The 25,151-nt window shown below is 40.9% G+C and overlaps 1 protein-coding gene across 5 annotated transcripts; it reads right to left on the bottom strand.

The window, feature by feature from the left end:
* Positions 1 to 2,118: 2,118 nt before the first annotated feature.
* On the bottom strand, positions 2,119 to 17,958 carry LOC133908424 (uncharacterized). Of its 5 annotated transcripts, none has more exons than XM_062350447.1 (22): positions 17,613 to 17,958; positions 16,785 to 17,372; positions 16,082 to 16,320; positions 15,499 to 15,590; positions 15,323 to 15,380; positions 15,060 to 15,208; positions 12,321 to 12,377; positions 11,965 to 12,137; positions 11,727 to 11,875; positions 11,332 to 11,619; positions 10,838 to 10,978; positions 10,143 to 10,394; positions 9,861 to 10,001; positions 9,470 to 9,787; positions 9,148 to 9,321; positions 7,562 to 8,558; positions 7,391 to 7,479; positions 6,478 to 6,582; positions 5,246 to 6,397; positions 3,948 to 4,520; positions 3,664 to 3,874; positions 2,119 to 3,343 (listed from the first exon to the last, which is right to left on the bottom strand). In XM_062350447.1, exons 2-22 carry the CDS (start codon positions 17,353 to 17,355, stop codon positions 2,421 to 2,423), a joined length of 6,852 nt encoding a protein of 2,283 aa, XP_062206431.1. In that variant the 5' UTR covers positions 17,356 to 17,372; positions 17,613 to 17,958; the 3' UTR covers positions 2,119 to 2,420. The 5 variants fall into 5 exon arrangements, with proteins under 5 accessions (XP_062206431.1, XP_062206434.1, XP_062206433.1 ...); XM_062350450.1 differs by having other exon boundaries at positions 3,664 to 3,859; positions 17,613 to 17,957; XM_062350449.1 differs by lacking the exon at positions 17,613 to 17,958 and adding an exon at positions 17,442 to 17,581.
* Positions 17,959 to 25,151: the final 7,193 nt, after the last annotated feature.

Genomic DNA, 25,151 nt, shown 5'->3' with positions numbered 1-25,151 from the left:
GATTCAGCTATGCCTACCTAATCTCTAAACTTTCTATAACAAACATATATTTCCTATTTGAACACGTAAAACTCATATATCTACCGAATACGTTTTAATATAGTTTGGCCTTCTTAGATTCGACCAATTATTCCATATGCCTCGAGATCAACTGCAAGAACAAACCATGATCACTGATTGTCTGGTTATTGGTCATGACCACTGACCGTGTTCATTAATTTGAAATTACTATTCATTGGTCTGAAATCACTGTTCACTGGTCGGAAGTTAATTCTCATTGGTCGGAAATTACTATTTATTGGTCGGAGGCTACTGTTCACTGGTCGAAAACTATCGTTCACTGGTCGTGGTATTGTTCACCCGATCGTTCATCTGATCACGGTATTGTTCACCCGATCGCTCGTTAAACCAGTCGTCGCTGCAATGGTCACTGTAAATACCAAATCTTGTCATCAACACCAAACAAACCGAACCGTAATAACCGCATTAACCGATTGCAGACCCTGATCATTAATGGGTGATGAGATCGGCAAGATCAGCCGTCGTGGTACTTTCAGTCCAAAGCTCAGTTCTCATGATACGGCAAATGACAAAGGAAGCAATTACGGCACATTCGCGGATGAAGGTTGCATGGTCGGCCGTGCCTTTTGTCACCTGAACGGTATCTCAAAAAACTGACTATTTTATTGTAATGACTAATGAGAATGCTTGTGATAGGAATATTTTTATTACTTGTTCGGTCATGTCGTTGATGACACTGTGTGAAAGCGCAGTTCCATTTTTAGCTTGCATGCTGTCCAGGCAGTTGCTGATTTGGGTGTTCGAAATGTGATCATGGAGACAGACTAGACTCCCAGGTTCTTGCGAGTCTTCGGAGGTCCCAGGGCGAGCGCATGGCGTCTGTTTTGCCGGTCCTGCGTACCTAGATGGTCGGAATCAAATGGCCTCGATCACCCTCATCACGGCGCATATGCATGGCCGGCAGGTGATCGTCGACGTACGGATGGCGACCGCGGCGAGGCGATCGAAGATAAAATAAGCAGCAGCAATTTAATTAATGAGCAATGGATCGGGGGAGGGAGCGAGTCATTCCATGGCGGTTGGCGGGCGAATTTTTTTTCCTATTTTGATATTTTTAAAAATAAATTAACGGTAAAACTATTTTTAATTTTGACCCCTGGGGTTCGCGCCATAAACGATGGCGTGAATATTAGCCGTATTCACGCTATCACGGCGGGCATGAACATGACCAATATCCGTGCCATTGCTCTTGGAGAGAACCTCACTGATCAAAACTGAGAATGGTTTCGACCCCTAGGGTCCGCGCCACGTATGATAATTCGGATATTGGTCGTGTTCGCGCTATTATGGTTAGCGTGGATACGGCCAATATCTGCGTCATCGTATAGGGCGCGGACTCAGAGGTTAAAACTAAAAATAGTTTTGTCACTGGTTTATTTTCAAAAATAGTTTAAAAAAATCAAAATAGGAAAAAAAAACTCGGCGGGCGCACCAAGTCGATGGGTCCATGATCGCTCGCGTGCCAACCGCCGATCCCGACGATGCCGTGCATAGATCGACGCCGGACCGCGCAACACCTTGCTACCGATCGACGGATGCCGCCTATTGCCGCTAGTATTTTTATTTTCTCTATTCTTCACCTACATTTTTTTTAGGGGCCGTCATTTTGCAACACCTTATAGAAGTATTAATTGATCACTTGCGCGAATTCGCATAGATCATTTATCATCATACATACATTGTCAGGCAGAAAATATATTATACACAACAATATATTGTAACTTTTCGTCTAAAAATCTGCTACTATATTCTCAGTGCACATATTTCGTCCATTTGCCGTCCTAATGGAATTGATACGCACCATCTCTTTTGCATATTCTCCCAAAAGATACTACCAAGGATATATTCTCCAAATGAATCCCCGATTCATTCGCTCTCAAGCCAATGCCCCTCTTAGATTTGCTCATATGGAAATATAAGGGACATGGAATCGTGATGCTTTCTTCCCTACAGTCTCTAGTTAATGACTGAGAGGCATTTCAACATACAACCTGACCAACCTCACAGGGCATTTCAGCATACGACTATCACGTCAGCTGGAGTACAAAGAAAGAGAATATATTTACAGGATGCACAGAACAGGTTAATACCGAGATAAGTTTCCGTAAGGGGTCAGCAATTTACAGCAACCGTTGGCTGGTCGATGTAGCGGTGATGTTACACAGTGAAGGGCGCCGAAACACCACAGCCACAGCACAAATAACATGCCTTCTAGAGTACTTACCTTTACCAAATTAACGTGCTGCACATCAAGGCGTGTAAAACACATTCTAATGCCTTCCGTACGCAGTTAGGTCACCCTACTTATTCCTAGCCGTCAGTCTAGTCCCATCTTTCTATTAGTCTGATTCATCATCAGACAAACACACCACATTCGTAGGAGCCCCCACGCTAGGGGAAGCACTGCTCAACCCAAGACTCGCTGTAAGCCATGCATCCAATGATAGTGATCCAGAATCTGCTGACTGCATTCCTCCTGATGAGATAGAAGGGCCCAGACGCCTACCTGCCAGCAGTGCACTCGATGCAGCTGAGGTCGTGCAAGGCATATTCAAACCCGGTGGTGTCATCGCTTGTAGAGCAGGGTTTGGAGTTGGTGGCACATGTGCCAGGTGACTTGGACTTGAACCTGATGGCAGCAAGGATGCTGGGAAAACTCGATGCAAACTTGACGGCGATGAGGTTGCTGGGAGGACTGAATGTAAACTTGACGTGCCTGAGGTTGCCAGGAGAACTGGATGTGAATCTGATGCGGATGGATTTGCCGGCAGGACTGGTTGAGAGCTTGACAGCGATGTGGTCGCATGGGTCACAGGAGCAAACTGTGTCCTTGAAGATGTCGCCTCCAGCCTAGTTGGAAGCTGCTGCTTCTGATTTCCAGGTGGCATGGAATGTGACCGTGGCGACCTGAATTGGAGATGAGGAGCAGGTGCGCGAGGAGCCAATTCGCTCTGTACTCCATAGCTACCACGTGGTGGAGGCATGTGGCTAACAGGCGCTGATGTTGCTCTGAAAAGATTGCCTGGTATCAACGGGGCAGATTGGCCCGCTAGTGAAGACGGCGACAACGAAGGAGAAACATGTGACAACGATGATGATGGTCGATCCACCTGCGGTGGTTGGACTCTAAGCCTTGGTACTGGCGGTCGACAAGCTGATGACGAGGCAATTGGTGATGCTGAGGATCCCGCCACTGAAGGCCTCACTGGTACTTGCTGAGAAGCCTGAGGTGTCTGACGAGCTTGAGGGCTATAGGCCTTTGCTGCAGTTCAAAAAAATAAATGAACGTTAATGAAAAACTTTAGAGAAACAGTTGAATTAAGAAATCCTGGATAACTGCCGATCCTTTATTTCTTCTTTCAGTACAGCCATTATTTAGAATGTTTAGCAAGTTGTCAAGCATTGCATCGAACTGGGTGCTTGTGCATTTATCTCTTTTCAAATATCTACTGCACCTTCGGATGTAAATCTCACAGAAAGGGAAAAATCTACAGAAATAGAATTTTATCCCGATGTTCCATACCAAACACTAATCATGTCCAAAACATTAATCCAGAAGACACCAAGTATGAATGTATATACCTTGTCCTGCAGATGGTGATATGAATTTGGCCCGAAAATCCTCAGCCAGTGATTGGTTACGGTGAACTTTCTCATAAATTTCATTGAGTGTCTTCTTTTGCTGAAGATGAGTGGCGTCATGTTCTTCAATTAACAAATCATATTTTCGTTTGACCTTCTCTATTTCTTGGCTACACTCCATCCGAAGTTGTGATTTCTGTCCAAAGTGAAACTGATGAAACAAGGTGATTCTGGAACTATCATAAATAGTTCACAACAAGAAAAAGGGAGGAAAAAGTACAAACCTTCAGTTCATGGATTTTATTGAGTGTATCCATGTGTAATTTTAATTTGTGCAACTCATTTTTCAGTGGCTCATCATCAATTGGTGGGTGATTAAACATCATTGATGCCACTGGAAAGAGTTGTGCTGACTGTGCAGGACCAGGTGTAGCATCTGTCTGATGACTTGATTGACCCTGATCAGATTGTGCTCTTTCAAGCAGATTATTGGACACTGGGATTGATCGCTGCCTATCAGATTGCAAAGGTTGAGCTGATGCTATACCAGACAGGTCTGTTTGTTCTGGTTCTCCTTGCCAAAGTGGTGATGGTGCTAAACTCTGTTGTGCAGACCGAATTACAAGATTGGGCCGTGTTTCAACTTCTCTAGACACAGGCAATGTAGCCTGGCTGGAAGGAGCAGTCAAATCTGCTGCATGCAAGTGAGGTGAATCTACAACAGCAGTGTAACTATTTTCGGCGTTAACTTCCATTGCAGCATCACATAAATGTTGACTTCCACCCTGCATCGGTGAGCTGATAATACTCTCTCCCTCAACAAGTTCAGTACTTCTATGGTAACCGCCTGAACATTCCTGATATAATGGTAAGGGTACATAATGAATTACTTGCATCACAAGCATATGCAATAAGAATGAACATAAGGCCACCACAACGGTATGTGCAGAACATGACATCACAAGAAAAATGCAAGCATGAGTAAGTAGTGAATACCATTATTCCAAAATGAAAACAATGTACTAAGCACCTACCCTTATGCAAAGAAAAACCCAGGATATCCACTAGCAAAGTACATTCAAGTAAATAGGTGCAGAAACACTCAGAGGAGTGTTCCATATGAAAGGCAACATATCAACATACAGTTTGTCTCTTCATGCCTAGCATGATGTGCAGTCCATTCAGGAAACAAACCGATAGGACTGCCGGAGTGGTAAATAAATTTGCATCGATATATGGAGAAGAGCATAAAAAACCACATTAGGCTACTACAAGGTGCGCAAATATTTCTTTTACCTTTTGCTATATCACAAAGGACAAGAACTTAAGTGAGTAATATGCCAAAGAAAAAACCAGCAGAACTCATAAAAACAGAACTGAAGCCTCACTGTGTCAAGAATTCTACATTTCTTCCTGATGGTAGTATATATGCATAACATTGTTCGTGAAATATGTTATAATTGACAGGTTGAACGTGATAAGTTTTATCTAAAAATATAAAAACTTATTGCACTGAAACAGAAGTATTTAAAAGCAAGCACAATCAGTTTGCAGGTTATTGTGAGAATAAACCATGATATACCTGGGTGACTGAGTTGTCAACTAAAGGACTACTGCTCAATGAATGTTGAACAGCCAGAGATGCATCTCCTTGTGAGTCAATGCCATCAGATATACTGCGGATCCTATTCACTGACAAACCAACAACTTCTGATGTTGGCCCTTGGATAAGAATTTCAGCAGGTCCATTTCTCGCTTCTTCTGTAGTGGTAACTTCAGATGCATTTGCACTTCGAACCAACGTAATTTCCATTGCTGAGTTATCATTGAAAGATTGCGGTGCCGAGGAAGCTGCATGAACATGACAGCTACCAACTTCTTCACTGAAGTGGCTGAATTCCTCCATAACAAAGTCTGAATCTGGTAAAGGAATGTGTTGATCAAAAGTATGATCTAATTGGCCGGATTTCACTGCCTGAAGGAATTTCTCCTTCAATTGAGACTCCTTGGTCCAGGCAGCTGACTGCTGCATATCCAGCTTGTTACGTTGGCATCTCATGTGCTCCAAAAATGCATATAGAAGCATAGTAAACCATTCAATTATTAGCTTTATTTTCCCATCCCTATCCTCTTGATTAATGTGACTTCGACTTCTACGAAGATGTTCCACAACTAAAGTACATGCTACTCTGAGTTTTGTCACTTCCTTTTGCCTGCACATATCTAACAATGAGACCTCATTTGAGTGCTTATCCTGGATACTCTTTCCTCTTAAGGAAAAAACTTTATCAACTAATTTAATTCTTTTGTCCATGATTCTACTAAGAAGTTCATCCCTCGATAAATGTTTCTCTCTACAAGTTCCTGGATCAGATGGCAGTTCTTTCTCTCCTGGAACCATCTCCTCAGTCCACAAATGACCTGAAGCCTCTTGATGTGAACCATTTTCAAAATTACCAGCAACAGAAGTTGCCTGGCTGGGGATTGATTCAACATTTCTCGATTTAGTTGAAATCTCCTGTTCGCAAGGTGATATGTTGCTTGCTGAAGTTGGTTGACTTTGCTTGCTTGTTTCGCCCACTCTACGTGCAAACTTCTTCTTTAGGATCCTAAGCTTCTCATATACAAACTCAGCGAGCTCTTCATTGCACTCATAGTTTAAGTTTTTTACAGCAAGGGTGAGTGATTCCCTATGATTGACCTTATGCTTTAAGATAGAAGCAGCACGCCAACACTGAAGCAAAGCATTATAAGAACAATAGCATTTACCAATACACATGTATAAAATAAAAATATAAAGGATCCTTTTCTAACCAGAGCTATATTGAATGCATGCAGTATGCCCTTTGGCTCCTGGCTGACTTGGTGATTCTTCAAAATATAGTCAAGGAGTTCCTCACATAAGGATTTAATGCTCTCCTGCAAAATTCGTTATCGTCCATCCATGCAACCAATCAGCTCAAATAGCAAAATGACTAAATGAAATAACGTATATCTTCGGAGTTTCACAAATTAACAAAAAAAATTAGGGTAAAAGATCTTTTATAACTTGGCTGCATATTTGCTACACTGCATCATCATTTCGCATGTTGCATTACAGGAGGACACAACTATCTTGTTTAGTAACTTTAGTTTAAATTCATTTTATGTCTGCTGGTCCTAGAAAAAAAATCCCAATCGACAACAGAAAAGGTAGCTCGCTATTTTTGACCCAAGGAAGATGGTGAACATCTACAATCTTGAAAGATCAAATTTGATGCCACAAATTTATAAATGTTCTAGTTCAATGCTGCCAAGTTAGGTATGAAGTATGCAGCAAATAAGAACTCCCACTGATGATACCAGTATCAGTTGAACATGCCACTATGCCAGCACCAACACGGAGATGCCAAGCAGGCCCATAACCAGATGCTAAAAGCAGAACATGATTAAGCTAAACTAACCAGTAGCAACTAACAAACATCAATGGATTATAAGAATATAATCAATTATTAGAATCAACTTTTCCCATTATAAAGAGCAAAATATATCAAGACCCAACTTGATAAATGACTCTTTGAAAGGTATACATGACACACATGGCTCAGAGAAATGTCAGCCACTAAAAGTCTAGAAGAGTTAAAACTCCCTTATATTTCCTTTAAGGGCCTAAATGATTTTACACAATCGACAAATTAAAAAGAGAAAACATGAAGGAAGTAACAAAGTTAAACATGTTTAGCAGTACCGGCAATTCCAGCAATTTATATAACTTCAACAGCTCTGGCTTTAGTTGAACGTGAAGACCTTTTTGTGTGCCATGAAGGTTGTTTGTCTCTACATAATGAAGTGTGTTAGAATGATGCAGTATCCGAACCTAGAACACAACAATTGTTAATTAATATTACGATTGTAATACCTAGTTCCTGCCATGTGTCATCAACTGATATTTGATGAGAACTGGTATTGTTTTCGGACAATAGACTGTCTTTGTTTTTGCCAGGTGGAACTTTCATAGATGAATCCATGATTTCACCAATTTTTCTGCGTTTCATTCTGGCTTCATCAGTTTCTTCAGCAGGTGCTTTCGATTGTTCTTCAATATTTTTCAATTGATCTTCCAAGTTTTGCATCTTTCTACGGCTTCTTTGTGCTGGCTCAGATATATGTTGCCAACGAGGAGACATCCCATTAAGCAAATTTAACCAGTAGGCGCAGAACTTTGGCAGATCACCATCAAGTGAAGAGATCCCCTCCCTCTCACCTACGACAACAATGTCTCTAGAATAAAAAGATCCACGCAGATGAGCTTGTGATATGACTCCATTGTCCATTTTACTGCCGACTACAACCTTGGTGGATAATTTTGTTAAAAACTCCAAAACTACATTATTCATGAACAGTTTGTCACCATCAGAACCTTTACTTGAGTTGTTATGGTTCTGGAATTCCTCAAGTCTATTGAAGAGAAATGATGCGCCCCAACTGAGCAGGCAATGGCTCAGGCTAGGGGTTATATTCAGGATATTGCTATCCAGAATATGATCATGCTTTGCAAGAACAAGAGCCTTTTCCTCCACTGTACAAGACGAATACAAACGAAAAATAGGCACATGTTCAGATTGTGACTCTAGGCTGATCCTCTGAAGAGCTCTCAAGTCATTCACAGGATTCCAATCACTGCCATATATGATGATGGCATCAACAGATGATAGCTTAATGCTTGGAACACATGCACGACTATCAATCAAAAAAATAAATCGCCCCTTTGTTTTGTCATTGAACATATTCATTGCTGTCTGTTTCTTTTGCAGTAGCAAACCACGTTCGACACGTTCGTATGACTCATAGCCGAATCTTTGACGGATAAAATCATCCAAAATGTCACCCATAGGGTTGCCAGAACCACCACCAGACTGCCATATGAAAAAAGGTAGAATCATATTGGACTGACAGGCCTTGTTAAAATAATGGAACAAGTATTACAAATACTTAATTGATTTTAATAATAACAAATTAGAGCATACCAAAACAGTGACCTGAATAATAATTATAGACATGTACTTCAAAAAAATCATATGCATGTTAGTAAATTATTTAGTTCTCTTGCACTTTTAAGCACTCAACAAAACACTGTGCAGCACCTCCATGTTCAAGTGAAACATCACCTAGGACTTTTTTGCCATTCTTGATTTTGTAACTCAGGCAAGTCCAAAAACTAAATGCTATTACCCAGCTATATGACAATTAGATTCCTGTGCCAAAATGTGCATAAGCTTGAAACCTTCTTCGATGATAAAACTTGGGAATAAACATTCTAACTTGGGAATGAAAGAAATCATACAGGTATGCTTAAGGTAGGTCAAAACACTAGCTGCTGCCAAAACTTTGGGCTTACGTAGCAGTGAATCACCCTTTACAATCAGTATGCACAAATTGTACCAAAATTAAATAATGCAAGTAAAAATGGAAATTATTAGAAGCATGGTACCATGAATATCTCACCTGAGAAAGAATAAGAACTCTCAGCCCTTTAGTCCTGATCTTTTGGAGCATTTTATCAAGCAACAGCAACTTGCCACTTGAATGCACTCCAATATCTAGGATATCAGTTACAGGGTGACCCTTGGTAAGTGAGCTTTGCAGTGTTAAATCAACAAGATAAGGGTGGTCACAGCACTGTAGCATAAGATTAGCTGAAAATCAGTAAGATTGTCTGCAGCTATGCATTATGAGTGACTGTACATGCAGATTCCATCTAGTCCATCTAACTTGCTACTGTAAAAAAAAATAGTATCATGAACACTCAGAAGTTTTGAAAGCAAACCTTCCGGAGGGATACAAGAATGTTCCGAAGAGCACCAACGCTATCTGTTTTTGAATGTGATCGGAGTGCTGGGGAGTTTGATAGTAAAGTGGAACAATACATCTCTAGTTGCACTTGTGAAAGGCGAGCAGGAACCCAATACTCCCAAAATTTTGAAGAATCTGCCTTCCGCTCAAATGCGACATAATGTGCAAGTTTTGCTTTCAGCACCGCTAGGGTGCCCACTGTATCACTAGAATCACCATTTGAAAGACCCAAGATATCATTTTCTTCAGGGTTGAGGAAAGACAGAAGATTGATGTACTCGGGAATATTTTCCTACAAAACAAAATGAGACAATATAACCCATGTGTCATACAAAAGAAATTGTATGTAAGGTTGTTGGCAACACCTTAAGAGGGGAACTCAAAAGAACCATCCTAAAATTGGTAGGAAGTTGCTTAAGTTGTTCAAGGCATTTTGAAACTTTTGAGTTTTGACAATCATCAACCGTAACTGCCTCCCAACTAATGCGCTCCATGGCTTCAATGTCCTGTATAATAGTGGGAAAAACACAAACAAACAGGTATACATTACTTGGCAAGTAAACTTCATGATTTGCATAACATTATTGCAGAATGAATCAAAAGATAGCACTGGCCATTGTGCTATTAGACTAACAAAATAATATTACCTCTAAGATAGCATCAGGGTGGGACAAGAGAACTTGCAACATCACAGACTCATTATCATAAAACTCCAAATCTTGAATTGATTTGCGTATGTCTTTCTCCCCATTGTACACAACAACGTTGATGGATGCTGCCAAGCGATTGAACTTAGCCTCCCACAGCGAGAGAGAAGCAGAAGTAGAGACAATGAGGAGTGGTCGGCGGATATCAGGCAGTATGGACATCACAAAAAGAATGGTCTTAATTACTCGCTCCTGCACACAAGTTAAATAGTTAAACCTTGATATGTGTAAAACTGTAAAATACATCAATGCAATAGTGGAAGCCTCCACAATACTGCATTAATATCAGTCATACAAGGGCACCAGCAGAATTGTTCATGCTGGTGGCTATAAGCCTTAACTAATAAAAACTAAAAAGAGAAGTAAAAAATGGAAGCAGAAACCAAACTCAGAGGGAATCCAAGAACTTAAATTGAAGGTGCCAAAAAGACGCCTTTCAGTATATTCAGATAGTTCTACCTAATCAACAACAACAATGCCTTTTAGCCCAAGCAAGTTGGGGTAGGCTAGAGATGAAACCCAACAAGAGCCACAAAAAAAGAGGATTAAAAGGTAAAGAGGTAAACGAAGGTACTGGTAATAGTAGTAATAGTAATAGTAAAAAAAAAGGTATGGAGATGAAACCCAAGTTCTACCTGATCATCGATGAAAATAGCACCGCGAGAATTGTACCAGAACTCGCGAAGCTGATTAAGCGAACTCAAATTATCGTCATCTAAACCAGGGGGGCAACCATCTGGCAGTCTCTGAAGTTTCTGAAACACGCCTTCCTTAACCTGTATAGACCAGAGACAGCTTACAATTACTCAAAACTGTAAAATCTTTTAAGCAATACAGGGTTTTGTTTAGGAATGATGAAATATGTAGCCAGTTTGGAACATAAGAATTTGGCAGGCATTTCTCAGGAAACAGTGCCGTTACCACAGGATTATTCTGAAATTCTCACATTTGGAGAAAACAAGCTTGGAAATGATGCAATGAACTAGCAAAGCTCATTATTTATGTGAGGTGGACTAGCAACGCAATGTGCATATAGCCCCAAAAAAATAAAAATGTATAGGTTACGTTTGTTTTCCAAATGAAGTTGTAGTGTACCAGTTAATACGAATAAATGTTTTCCATGGCATACCTTGTCTATTTTCGCATGATCAGAAGCTCTTCTTGCAGCTTCATGGCGGTTCTCATAGCTCCATTTGAGCTCCTCAGCCTCAGGTGTACATAAAAATGATGAAGTCTCAAGTTCCCATGTTGCATGCTCATAGCCCAGATCCTTCCATTTCACTAGCCATTCGACATTACAATATGCAAATTTATCACCAAGTAAAGTAAAAAACTCTTCAGCTTCTTTTGGAGACATAAGTGATCTTTTCTTCAACAGGCGGTGTGGTTCAGCCCATTCTTGCTTCCACCTTATTGCCTAAGAAATCACATTCAGAAAGGAACCCATCAGCAGGCGTACTTTTGCAGAGTCTTAACAGTCTCTGGAAAAAAGATAAACAAAGAGATCATCGCACAAGTAACTACCTTTTCTTTATGGATCCTCTTACTAAATTTGGAGATAAGATCACGACCTTGCGGGGTGCTATCAACTATATCACTTTCTGAAACCCACCGATTATGTGCATGAGATAGATTCTTGTACTTCACAAAATATTGCTTGCTGTTATGGGTTCCTAGAATGGAGAATTGGAGAGGCAATAGAATTAATAAATCGATGGCAACAATGCAAGACAAACTGATATATGCTTTATGTAATAATTACCCTCCTTAACATCCCACAAAGATTCAATTCCCTCACTGACTGAATATACACCAAACTGGATCCTCTTTTTTGTACATATGATGCAAAGCCATATCCCTGGCGATACACATTCCAAGGGAGGATCCATACAAGAAAGATGGTAATGTCGTTTACAACCTTTTCCATCACAAGACCTGTTACCAAATTAGAAAAATGGGATTAGATCATTGAGAATCTAAAGCATCAAGTAACATGCCCTATGCCCTATTACAGATGGAGAACAGATCCACGGAGCAGATGTATCACAGATGCATTAATTGTAAGGACTATAAGGTGGCAAGTTCTAGTGTCTAACACGGCTTGCTACTTTCAGTCACCTAAAAAATGCACAGCAACCTTTAAAGGATGTTCCTTCTTCCAATGAATCCAGCCATCTGTTTAAAAAAGAAGGCCCTCAGCCTAAAATTGCGGTGCCAAGTAATATGCAATCTTAGGAAAGATCTAGTGCAATTTTCAATTCCACTTGTTTTTGTCTTTGTAGGGGTGCCATTTACTTTTCTTGTTGACGTTAGACATCGTTTTTGTCTTCATATATTGTAGAGCTCACCAAGAGAAAAAAAAATTGTGTAGGTTCGAATAATTCTTTGTTTCCGCCCTTTGCCCTTCATTAAAAAAAAACAAGAGAAATGTGCGAAAGCATAACAAAATTTCAGTCACTTGGACATTAGACAGACCCTAAGGTGGTACTGTAGACGCACAAAATTCATATAGGAGTATGATTATATTATACCTCTCATTAGCTTAATGATAGAAATCCAGCTATTAACCTTCAATAGCTCTAAATATAGCTTCATTTTCTTTCAGGCTTCAGCATAGGAATAGTTTAGCACTTTACTCCCTCCACTCAAAAATAAGTGCCATCACAGGATGCCATCAAACTATTCTAAGTTTAACCAACAGCTAGTTTATGATTTTAAATCTATCATATGAAAATGTTATAGGTTCCTTTGTCAGCCAGGAAACTCACTAAAGCCGAGCTGCAGCCTCTTGTTGACAATGTGGCTGATCGCTTTCCGGATTGGAAGGCTTCTCTAATGAACTGAGCAGGGAGATTAACAATGGTCCGTGCTATTCTGTCGGCAACACCTATTTACCAGATGATAGCAATGGATCTTTCTAAGTGGGTACTTAAGGCGATTGATAAATTGAGACATGGTTTTCTCTGGAAGGGGCAGGAACAAGCGAAGGGAGGAGATTGTTTGGTTTCTTGGCAAAGGGTATGTAGGCCCCTCCAGTATGGTGGCCTAGGTATCCATGATTTGTCAACCCTCGGTTGGGCTCTTCGAATGAGGTGGCTTTGGCTTCAAAAGACCAAGCCTTCGCAACCTGGCCAGGGTTGCAAGTTCTGGTTCATCCGAATGCACAGGCTTTATTTTCTATGGCCATGGTGACCTTGGTTGGGGATGGCACAAATACTAAATTTTGGTCGAATCGGTGGCTTCATGGTCGGACCATTGGAGAGTTGGCTCATCTCATTGCACTGGTTCCAGGAAGGATTATTAACCAAAGGTCCATGGGAGAGGCTTTAATCGGGCTCAAATGGGTGACTGACGTCAAGGGGGTCCTCTTTGTTCAGGCAATTGATGAGTATCTCCAAATTTGGGATTTGCTTGATGGTTTAGCTCTTCAGCAAGGTGTGCAAGATCAACATTTTTGGAAGCTATCAGGATCAGGAAACTATTCTAGTAAGTCAGCCTACAATGCCTTTTTTGTTGGTACAATCAGGTTTGCTCCTTGGAAACGGGTTTGGAAATCCCGGGCACTGTTGCGTTGCAAGTTCTTCATGTGGCTTGCAATCCTTAATCGCTGTTGGACAGCTGGCAGACTGGCCAAATGTGGTCTGCCTCATCCTCCTCCATGACCGTTTTGTGATCAAGCTGAAGAGTCCATCCAACATTTGCTGGTTTCTTGTGTGGTTGCTTGATAAATTTGGTTCAGCACTTTACAGTGGGTTGGTCTGCAGGATGTGGCTCCGCAGCCGGACATGACAGTATTCTCAAGCTGGTGGTGCTGAGAGCTGAAACAGATCAACAAGCAGCATAAGAAGGGTCTTAATTGGCTAATCATTTTAGTTGCTTAGGAAATTTGGAAGCATCGAAACGATTGTGTTCAATGGAACTTCTCCTGATATGGGAACAGTGGTTCTAGCAGTGGCTGAACAAGGCGCACTTTGGTGTGCTGCTGGAGCTAAGGAGTAAGGATTCTGTTTCCTAGTGCTTGTTTGGTCGCCTTTTATTTTCCTGTGGTGCGTCTGCCTTAAGTGTTTAGGTGCTGTACTTTGTTACTCTTCTTCTTTAATGAAATGACACGTAGCTCTCTTGTGCGTTCAAGAAAAAAATGATAGGTGGCTCTTGCTGGGTTTTATCTCTAGCCTACCCCAACTTGCTTGGGATTAAAAGGCTTTGTTGTTGTTGTTGATATGAAAATGACAAAGGTAGAGCTGTCTCAGAATACATGTCCATAATACTATGATTCCATAACAATATACAACAACAGAAATGTGTGGGCAAAGCTATACTTAGCACTTTTGCAGACCATGTCAACATCTAAAATAACACTTATAGGGAGTAATAGCGATACATAGTTTTTGATCTCATGATCAAACTTAGAACACTTCTGATTTTGTAAATACAGGATTTTCAACAGCATATAATATCTGGAGTAAACAGAAAAATGTACTGGAGTTATTTTCGTCCCGTATTAGAAAGAATGCCGACCAATGACAGGAGTATAGCCAGATACTAATGACAGGAGTATAGCCAGATACCAATGACAGGAGTATAGCCAGATACCAGTGAAACACAAATAATCGAAAACATGTGGAATACCACTAGCAAAGGTATAGGAAATAAACAAAATAAGCAAGAGTGTTTGGGTCATCAACTGGTAGGGTGAAAATTTGACTTATCAGAGAAGCTGCTAAAAGAAAATAGAGTTCAAATTAGCATGATCATGTTCCGTTTTCGATACTAGGTCCATATTTCCATAATTTCAGTATTAAAAAAATAGCGTACAAGCAAAAACAGATAAGTTAAATAAATTATAGAGTAACTTACTTCAGAATATCTGAATTTGTCCTGCTTTTGCAACCAACACATATGTAGTTGTTGTACTCTGTTTCATCACATTGGATAGCTTCAGTCTTCCTTGAAGTATGAGCCCCTTGAATCCCAATGGAATCACCACCTTCGATTGTCTTGTTGGTCTAGGGCAGAATAAAAAAACATTAACTGCAAATGCCTGGTTATATTCCACCAATAAATAAACAAACAAAACAACACAGCATGGGAAGTTGTTGCAAGCCTTATTTCATTACTACCTCTTCATGATGAGCTGTAGTGCAAGGCCTATGTAGCAATTCTGGTAGAGAATTTTGGCTGCAAAACAGAAGGTGAACACGGAATCAATTGGGCTACCAACTGCATGCACAGTGACATCAAGTAGCATCTATATAGCTAAATGACAAACATTATGCAACAGCGGCTAGTGAAGTACTTTGAATCACCAGCAGTTTGCTCTCCAGCTTCCATCATGAGGATGCTATCAACCGCCTTATTTAGTGAGCATGTCTCAGTAGGCATATGTGACTGTAAAAAAAATGACAATGAAACTTTAAGCCTCCGATACAAATCGGTAGATAATAAGAGAAAGAACCAGGACTCATTGGGGAAAAAATATACAAATATATCAAACACAAAACTTAAAGGTACCAGCATGTTATGAAAAGCTATAAAACATTAGAAGTCAAGTTGGTAAAAAAAAACTCCTGATTGATAGAGTCCATTAAAAGTAAGTAGTTCCAGAGGCAGTATAAAATTTTGCAGGTGCAAACAAAGAACATACTACTGGAACATGTATGTAATTATGTCATGCACTCATGCTGCTTTAGAGTTTAGACCAAGAAAGGATGGATGAAAGGAGACAACACCAGTACTTTTAATAATGTTTAGTGCATTGATCTCATCAGAAGTAGAAACACAACTAATGCTTACTGCATCGATTTCATCAAGAGCAGAAACATAGCGCTGATTCTTACATAGTGGAACCTCAGAATATAGAAAAGGAATGGCAGCCAAACCTCTGAAATGAGATCAGACTGATGAGATCCGATCTTCAACTCATCTCTCTCCAATATCACCTCTCGCATTTCGTGCGAGTCAGAAGAGTGACCTTCCAAAACCTTGTTAGCAGCCACACTTGAAAGTTCCAGGTTGGCTTGCTCATATGCATCACTTTCTTCATACACCAAAACAGCACCATCATCTTCCAGTTGCACCTTGGAAGCATTTTCCTTTTCCTCTCTAAGAGAAGCAAGCACTACATCGCGAAATTTACAGATAGAGATGGCTGCATTAGGATGATAACTAACATAGAAAAAACCATCTTCACCACCCAGAGAGATAGATAGGATATCAAATCTTTGTCCTAAAATGCTATGCCTAAATGTCATTGCTACGACGTTATGTGCCCTCTTGTAATGACAATAGAAAGGTGCTTTATCAAGAGTGCTTTGCATCGAGTGACATAATATGCGTTGGTTTTAGAATGTGCAGCAGGCTAAGAACACATCAACCTAACAGAGCCTGCCACAAGAATGCAACAAGCTTCACAACTTGTGCTAGTTAAGATGCACCTACATTGCACACGACGATAAAGAAGGCTCACAGATGCAATTCTAACAAATCAAATAATCAAGTGGAATAATGAAACTAGAGACCTAAAGTATGAGTATCTTAGCTGATTGGACAAGCTAGTAGTTAAAATCAAAGGACATCAAATACCTGAGGAATCCGCTTGTTCTTCTGTTGGACTGAACATTGCTATATAGGTCTTTGTGCTCAATCTTTTCTGCTTCTTGGACAGCCTGCTAACAGTCTCAGCGTCATTAAGATTATCCTTGTCTGAGTTTTGTACATCAATTTGTCTTTTTGCGGACATCTTGGAGGCAGACATTGGGGTAGCTGTTCCATTTGAATCTTTTGAAGCAGGAGAAGGTGAAACATCGGTGTTCTTAACTCTGGTGGACTTTCTTGTGGTAACAGTGTTCCCTGTTGAGTCTGGTGCCCCTTTTGATTTCTTTGATAAGTATATGGGGGTAGCTTCCCTGGTGGCCCTAGTAGATCTATGCGAGGGTGTTGTGGATGGGGTAGGAGTGGCTACATTAGATTTATTCTTCCCTTTTGTTTCCCGAGTGGACCTCCTAAGGTTCGATGTCTGCGTGTGGGTTGGGTCACCCGCGGATGAGTTCCTGTTCTCCCTGGCATTGGCGGGGGAGGAGGAGGTGCCAGAAGCAGAGGCAGTTTCTCCGAGTGCTCCGTCTCTGGGCGCCCCTCCTGATCGGGTATTTGCCATCAGAAGCAATGCATCACCTGACATAGTGAAGGGGATGAATTCTCCGAGGTTAGATTACTAATAAACTCACTCATAGAGGGTGTGACCTCAATGAGAGGCGATGAAGCAACCGAGCTCGGGCTCAGGCGCAGGAAATCGGACGCCTGAGATTTTGCGCACGCCCTTCACGCAAGCCCGCAAAGCATCGCCATCCGCGAAGCTTCACCACTCAACGTCTTCGCCGAGATACACGGCGTCAGTCCAGGCAGAGAGCTTACCCGCCCAACGTCGTCGACGAGATCCACGGCGTCCGTCCAAGCGCTGCCGCCCGTGCCCTCACCCCTGCGTCTGTGCGCCTGCCGCCTGGCTGCCCGCCTTCCGCTCGATCTTGCTGCGAAGCAAGGAGGAGAAGAAGGATTTGGGGGTCTAGGGCCGGCTGCGGCGGCGTTGGCGCTGGCGCTGGGAGTCTAAGGCGGGGCTTGGAGGAAGGCGGGCGCGGAGGAGTGCCCTGCCCTAGGGTCTTTCGCGCTCCGCCCGCTCCCTCACCTCTGTCTAGTCTCTCGGCTTCGGTTCCCCTGCTCTGCTCTGCTTGGGACGGCGGGTTTTGCTTCTGCGGTGCGGACGGGGCGGGCCCACCAAGGATGGGGTAGAGTCAGAGATGGGAAGGGGAAGAAGTTGCCCTCCTCTCTCACATACTCGTCACACAAGACAGGACACGAACGTTCGATCTCTGCATTGTATCGTACGGTTACTAACATTTAGTGGCGTTTGGATGAAGTTTAGGAAAGGGAAAAGGAAATAAGATGGGATAAAAATAGTTGGGTATGGGATAGGTATATTGTATCTAAATTTAAATTTTTGTTTGGTATGGTATGGGTTTAGGATAGAATAGTTTAGTTGGTATGATCAAAATACCCTTTTAAGATAAAGAGGTAGCTAATAAAAAGTAGCATAATAATAGATATATAGGTAATTTTAGGTGCTCTTCATTTCTATCCCAGTCATAATCCATCTTTCACTCTGGTATAAAAAGTGGGAAAAGAAGCTCATGTATCCTTAACCTCTGTTCTTTCCCTAACCCTATATCCAAACAATGGAAAATTCTCATCCCATCTCCTATTTTCCATTCCCACCTCCCATTTTCAGGAATCCAAACGTCACATCAGATTGAAGAAGCAAAGTAATCCGCTGCTTTCCCATCAAAATTATTTCCTTGACACCTACCAGACTAATTAGTGCGTTGGGATCTATGCCTCCTCATCTCCATTTCTTCATATGTCCTCCCTCGTGCTCCCCATCGCTCGTCGCTGTCGGATTCGACGATCCTGAGCCACGTTGCCTCTGAATCAGGCGGTCCTGAGCCACGTAGCCTCCAGATCCAGCAATATTGGTGCTTTTCTCGAACCACACTATTATGGAGGACACCGTAACGCCGAACCAGCTCGATGCTGTCATTTGTCGTCATCCTCTTCATCGACTAGGAGCCGATGCTTCTTCTGAAGACGCCGTCACTAGATCTCCATGCAACACCATGTTGCCGTCCACCTTGTAGATTTGGCCATGTATACGCAGAAGAAAACCCGGAGTTAGAAGGCACTCTCATTAGCCGAATCTGAGCTAGGATTTGAAGTTAAATATTCGATGTTAATTAATACAACATCAAATAATAATTAGTGCAACATAAAAAAAAGAATCATTACAACATCAAAAGGTATTTACTGCAACATAAAAAAGGATCGATGCAACATTCTAAACGAAGGATTGCAACATCATGCAACATTAAAAAAGATAGCTACAACATCGAAGAGTATTCACTGCAATATCAAAAATGAATCGATACAACATTCTAACTAAGGACTGCAACATCATGTACAAAATGAATCGCTGCAACAAATTAAATCGAAGGACTGCAACATTCTTATTACAAAGGGATAGGAGAAGACGACTGCCACAGAAAGGTGTTTTGTCATAGAAAGAAGAAGTTGTCGCTGCCACACTCACTGAGGTGCTCAGAGCAGGAGGAGTCACAGCTGCCGCTGGAGGAGTCACCGTTGCCACACTCGTTGAATGGCGCGGACGACGCAGGGGCCACCGAGCTCCCAGCCTCGCCCCCTCCCCTCCCCCCCCCCGCCTCGTCACCCCTGACCCTATGGCTCAGCTCGCATTGGGCTACTGGATCCACTATCACGAGCTTGATCCACAAAGCTCGAGCTGACCCGCCAAACGAGCTAGTCGATGGACGTAGTGCTGTTGTCAAATATGGGCCAACCTGAAGAGGGAGAGGAATGAGACGAAAGGAGGGGAACTAGATTGAGTTGTGGGGAGCTGGATCTAGAAGTGGAGCGGTGGTTGAGGGGCGGCACGACAGGAGGTCAGATTGAGTGGGGAGAGTGGAGGAGGAGGCGAGGCGAAGGCGACCAGAGCAAAGTGACGGGGTGGGGGTGTAGGGAGTGACACGACCGGTGTTAATGATTGAGGGTGAACTGGGCTAATTATCGATAATAGGTTGTGAGCTGATCGAACATTATCATTTGCGCACAAGAAAGGCGTGATGATTCGTAAGCAATTTTGTTTAGTAAATTGGTTAGGTTTTTCAAAACATACTTAAATCTCACCTTTTGTGGGTAAGAAAGTTTTCTCTTTTTAATACTTTTTTTAATACTAAAATTAATAGCTATATACTATTTGGCAACACCAACAGGATCTGCGTTGATTTTGACGTGCATGCTGAATTGAGCCAACCCGCACTTTGTCACGATGAATCTTTTGTGACACTTTGTGTAATCGTGCGATACCGCAGTGTCATTCTATATGGGAAGCAAATTTTATAGGATCTTGTTCTACAAAAAACTCTTTTCTCTATGATGATACGTGTCTACACTCTCTCTCATCTTCAGCCCAATCATTAGATCACGAGATGGATGATATGGATGGGGTCTCACGAGAATCTTTCTGTATATGCTCTATAAAATCTGTTTCCTCCCACAAGCCCCCTTCATGCCTCCTTGCTCCTAGCCGAGCTCGAGAGAATCCAATGGTATTGCGTCCCTCCATCCAATCCTCCCAACAAAAACTCAAATGAAGGCTTTTTTATGGCATATATCATGGTTTACCGGTGGCTCATTCGTTCCCTATACAAAAAACCCTACATTTGAGGTACGAACAAAAACCTATTTGGTTAACTTTTATATTGTATTTTTTATTACTAGCAATTGTACACATATTTTACATACATGAAATCAATCTAGAATATAACAATCCGAATAAGTAAAATAATATAGCATAATAAAAGAGATATTTGCGTACATGAAATTCATAATATGATCATGTAATTTCAGGAACGAGAAAAATAGCGAGTACGTGGACAGGAGGATACAGGGGACCGTACCGTTCAGAGTTGGTCATCTGTAGTAACGCTATGAGGAGAATCAGATGGTGACCGAGTTGTGAGTGGAGGAAAAAAAATCTCTCATAGTAACTTAATGTAAAGATAGCGCGACGGAGGCAACCTCTGTGGTAGACGGCAGTGGCGCACCCTCTCCAGAAAACCGACGTTGTAGATGAAGTGCGAAAGGCGACACACTCTCTAGAGAAACCCGACGGTGAATATATGGAAGGCAAATATTGGACGCCTAGGTACGGAAAGCAAATGAAGGGATATTGAATGTATTTTTGGAATGTATAGAAGGTAAATATTAAACGTCCAGATATAAAAGGTAAATAATGAGATATTAAAAATATTTTTGGAAGAATGAGTGGGGTCCAACTTTGTATTGTGACCGTTTGATAAACTCGGGTGGACGGTGGAGATCGATCAGATCTATCACAATTTGTGCATTTTATAGGAGTATAGATGAGATAATGTTGTTTAGATGCTATCTTAGGGAATGATTTATATTCTTTTCATTTGGATCGATTAGTTCTGTTTGATAATCTATACTCCTGTATAATTCGTCGGTTGTGACGGATCCGGACGATCTTCACCATCCATCCAAATTAATCAAACGGTCACCGTGCAAAATTGAATCTCATTTCTCTTTAAAAAATACATTTAATCTTCTATTATTTACCTTCCATATCTAAACATCTAATATTTACATATCATACATTCTAAAAATACATTCAATCCTTCATTATTTGTCTTTTATACTTTTTCGGATTGCTATATACTGGATTGATTCCACGTGTGTAACATGTGTGCAGTTACTAGTGAGAATGAAAGCACAATAATGGTGAATAATATTGTTTGTTGGCAGGGGCGAGACTCTAGCCCCCTACCGGATGTAACTCCAGTGAGGATTTAGGGTGAAGAGGTGGATGAGGAGGAGGAAAGAGGAGAAGGGAGAAGAAAAACAGAAAGAAGAGGTGGAGCTGGAGGCGGAGGAGAAAGAAGTGAGCCATTCTACCCACCGATTATACGTCCCCACTTATTGTTGAATTTGTTGGAGTTACCATCATTGTTGGTTGAATATTGTATTGTGAAATATTTGTGTGTTATATTACTATTTTATTAGGTGCATCAGAATAGCCTAGCATATCTATAGTGTTACTTGAACACAGACACGAGTGTTAGAATCTGACTCCATATCAGATATCTGATTTAGAAAAAAAATTAAATATATAAAATACAACTCAAAATTCGATTCGGATTTAGAATGTCTAATTTGATAAAAAAAATAAACATAGATACCCAGATAATACTATCTACCTACCCAATGAATAGCAGAGAACGTACCTACTATCTAGCTGGTAGGATGCATGGGTCCATTCCGTTAGCTTGATGGACCACTGCAACAAATCGCTTCTTTGCCAGCCCCATCTCGTCCGCAGAACCAGCCATGATCAGCAAGGATCCTGACCTCAGCTCCAACTGCCTCATGCTCCACTTGCCTCCGTCCGTCATATCATTATGATTAATAAGTTTATTTTAAAAAATAATTAAAAAATTAGTTCATAATATTGTTAGGTGATCTTGTTTCTTAATTGATTGAATGAATGATCAAAGAATATAAACATTAAGACTAATGACCTTCTAGTTCTAGGTGTCACAAGTAGATGAAGGACACTTCGAGTAGTATACTCTCTTTATTTGTTCTTTAACTGTACTAGGGACTAAAAGTAGTAGTTTGATCTAATTAAGTCTAGATTTGATTGGATAAATACTCGTAAAATTTTAACACTAGGTAGCTTAGAGAAGCTCAAGTGTAATTAAAAAGAAGATAGAACTTAAAGAAATTTCAATTGGACGAGTCCTGAAAAAACTATATACACCGAATGATCTGATAAGGTTAAGTTGGCTACACCAGAGTATTTTTTTAAAAGATATTTCAAGCTGTACATGTCGGACATGGTCCGACGTATACACTGGATGCTTCGTCGGAGTAAAGTCCAGAAATTTTTTCTGTTAAGTGAAAAATAGACTTATACACGTCGGATAGTCCAGCACATATATAGGAGGCATTGTGGTAGAAAAGTCTATAGGAATTCCTTTCGGTTCAATAGAAGATGGATTATACATGTTAGATGGTCCAACGTATGTATCAAAGGCTTCATCGGAGGATTTAGTCTAGTAACGGCTAATTTGGGTGAACAATTCACATCGGAGGATCAAGTGAAGCTATGGACTTGTTATTCTTGATGGTTGGTAACATCTAGCTGATCTTAGGGATTGAATGTGACTTGATGGGCTTTTGGAGTTCTTATGGAAGAACCAAGAGGAAGTTTTGTGATTAGTTTGAAACCCGTCAATCCGAAGATGGTGAGTGGCTATACCTAGGGAGCACTTAAGACTTAGTGATTTAAGCGGGAGCGATACCTATAATGGATGCTCCAATGAGTATTAGGGGGAAGTACCAACTCTTTGATATCTCGTGAAAAAATCGGTATCTTCTTATTTATCCTCTTACTTTTCCGCATTTACTTTCTTGCAAGCTTATATTCCGCAATTCATTTTTTATTGTAGCTTGTATATTTCTTGCTTAGCATTTTATCAAATTTGATTGTTGTAGTTGATTTATTATTTATTTAGAATAAAATTATTTATTTATTATAGGGTTCGATTAAAATAGTTTCAATTAATACCCAATTCAATCTCTTATATCATTCGATTCTTTCAACAGGCCCATCCCATCCCACCCTAGGAGCTCCGTTGATCGATAATGGTTTCAATAGGTAGTTACAACTCTTTTTTTTGGAAATGAGAAACATTTTAATTAATTTCGTACAGATTAGATCACTCGATTGATGATGATGTTTGTTCTAACACAAAAGAAAAGAAATCGATGAATCGATAATGTTGAACGTACATGCTCTTGTTTTTCTCTCTAGCTACTTTTATACTAGTTGAAAAGAAGCTGTGTGTGGTGTGGGAGCTAACAAGGGAATCGATGAATGGCTGATCAGTGTCTGAGCATCGATGCTAGCTGGGAGCAGATGTGGAGGTAGGGAAGCTATGGGCCATAGATCCTCTTTAGATCCAACACGTACTTATTGTTATTCCCCCGGTCCCCCCTTCCCCTGCCTTGTACAGTTGCAGTACACGTACAAACTCAGAGAACAGAAGGTTCAGCAAAAGATCAAGGGCAAGCATCATATTTTTCGATAATTTTTTTTTATTAAACTCAGACAATTATATTAAGATGATATAATCGATCTGAGAATATTTTCATTCTCTGCATAATTAAGATGTACACAGCCAAAACAAGAAAAGAAAAACACAACATGCAAGTTTATCTTTGGTGAAGACAGGAGATGCTAAAGCGTGCTGATTCTCCGACTAGACCGCCACCTATTGTCCTAGGTAAAAAACTCCCTGACCACCTGTTTTAAGTAATGACATGCATGTGCAACCATATCTCGAGAATCTGTCCCCTGTAAGATGGCCTAGCTACGGAGCCAATAAGTACATTGGTAAATAACATACAAATGAGAATAGAAATTTTTTTTATCAAACACTATATCATTCTTGTAAAATCATAGCGACCAGTAAGTAGTAGCCGCCCCCAGCAGAACCTGTAGTTTCAAATTCTTCCTAATACCCCGTAGCTAAGTACCAAACATATGAGATACACTATGAGGTCTGAAAAGCCCTAAAGCCACATGTATGATAGACCACACAGCACGGGCAAGGCGCATTCAAAGAACAAATATTTAATTGTCTCCTCTTTGTGACAGAAGCAACATTTCATACTGTCTTGCCAATTGCGCTTAGCCAAATTATCTTTCGTCAGTACGATACCTTGACGTAAGTACCAAAGGAAGATCTTGACTTTGAGTGGTGCCTTCAATTTCTAAAGGCGTTTGTTTATGTTGGGGACATCACAATGCACTAAAGCAAGATAGTGAGATTCATCATGAACTGCCCATTCTGAGTTAAATTTCAGTGGAATTTATCTTGCTCCTAAGTGAGCTCAATATTAGCGATTTGATGAAGTAAAGCATTCCACATCACTAATTTTGGCCCTATAAGGTCCCTTCGAAAAAAACATTCAGAGGGAATGTTCGGAGAACTTCCACTACACTATCATGTTTACTCCTAACTATATTGTAGAGGCATGGATACTGTTCTCGCAGAGTAAGATTTCGCAACCAATAGTCTTCCCAAAACCTGATTTGAGTGCCATCTTTGATTTTAATAGATCTAGAGCAGAGAAAATCACGCTTCACCTTCATAAGGTTGACCCAAAAATGTGAGTCTCCAGCTTTTCACTGGACCTGCTAAAGGGGCTTTGAGCCCAAGTACTTATTGCATATCAGCTATTGCCATATTCCATCAGACGTGAGCAATTTAAACAGCCATTTGCTAAGCAAAGCGATAT

The sequence above is a fragment of the Phragmites australis genome, chromosome 2 (assembly GCF_958298935.1).
Source record: "Phragmites australis chromosome 2, lpPhrAust1.1, whole genome shotgun sequence".
Lineage (NCBI taxonomy): Eukaryota > Viridiplantae > Streptophyta > Magnoliopsida > Poales > Poaceae > Phragmites > Phragmites australis.
Note: the sequence above shows the minus strand (reverse complement) of the source record. Positions and strands in the feature narration are given on the sequence as shown.

Bases quoted from the DNA above. Each gene is read 5' to 3' on its own strand.
- LOC133908424 (XM_062350447.1), bottom strand. From the start codon at position 17,355: ATGGCAAATACCCGATCAGGAGGGGCGCCCAGAGACGGAGCACTCGGA. The intron at 8,559-9,147 runs GTGAGATATTCA...TTCATATGGCAG, and splicing joins GAGTTCTTATTCTTTCTCAG to TCTGGTGGTGGTTCTGGCAA. The intron at 6,583-7,390 runs GTACTGCTAAAC...CGAATTTTGCAG, and splicing joins ATAAATTGCTGGAATTGCCG to GAGAGCATTAAATCCTTATG.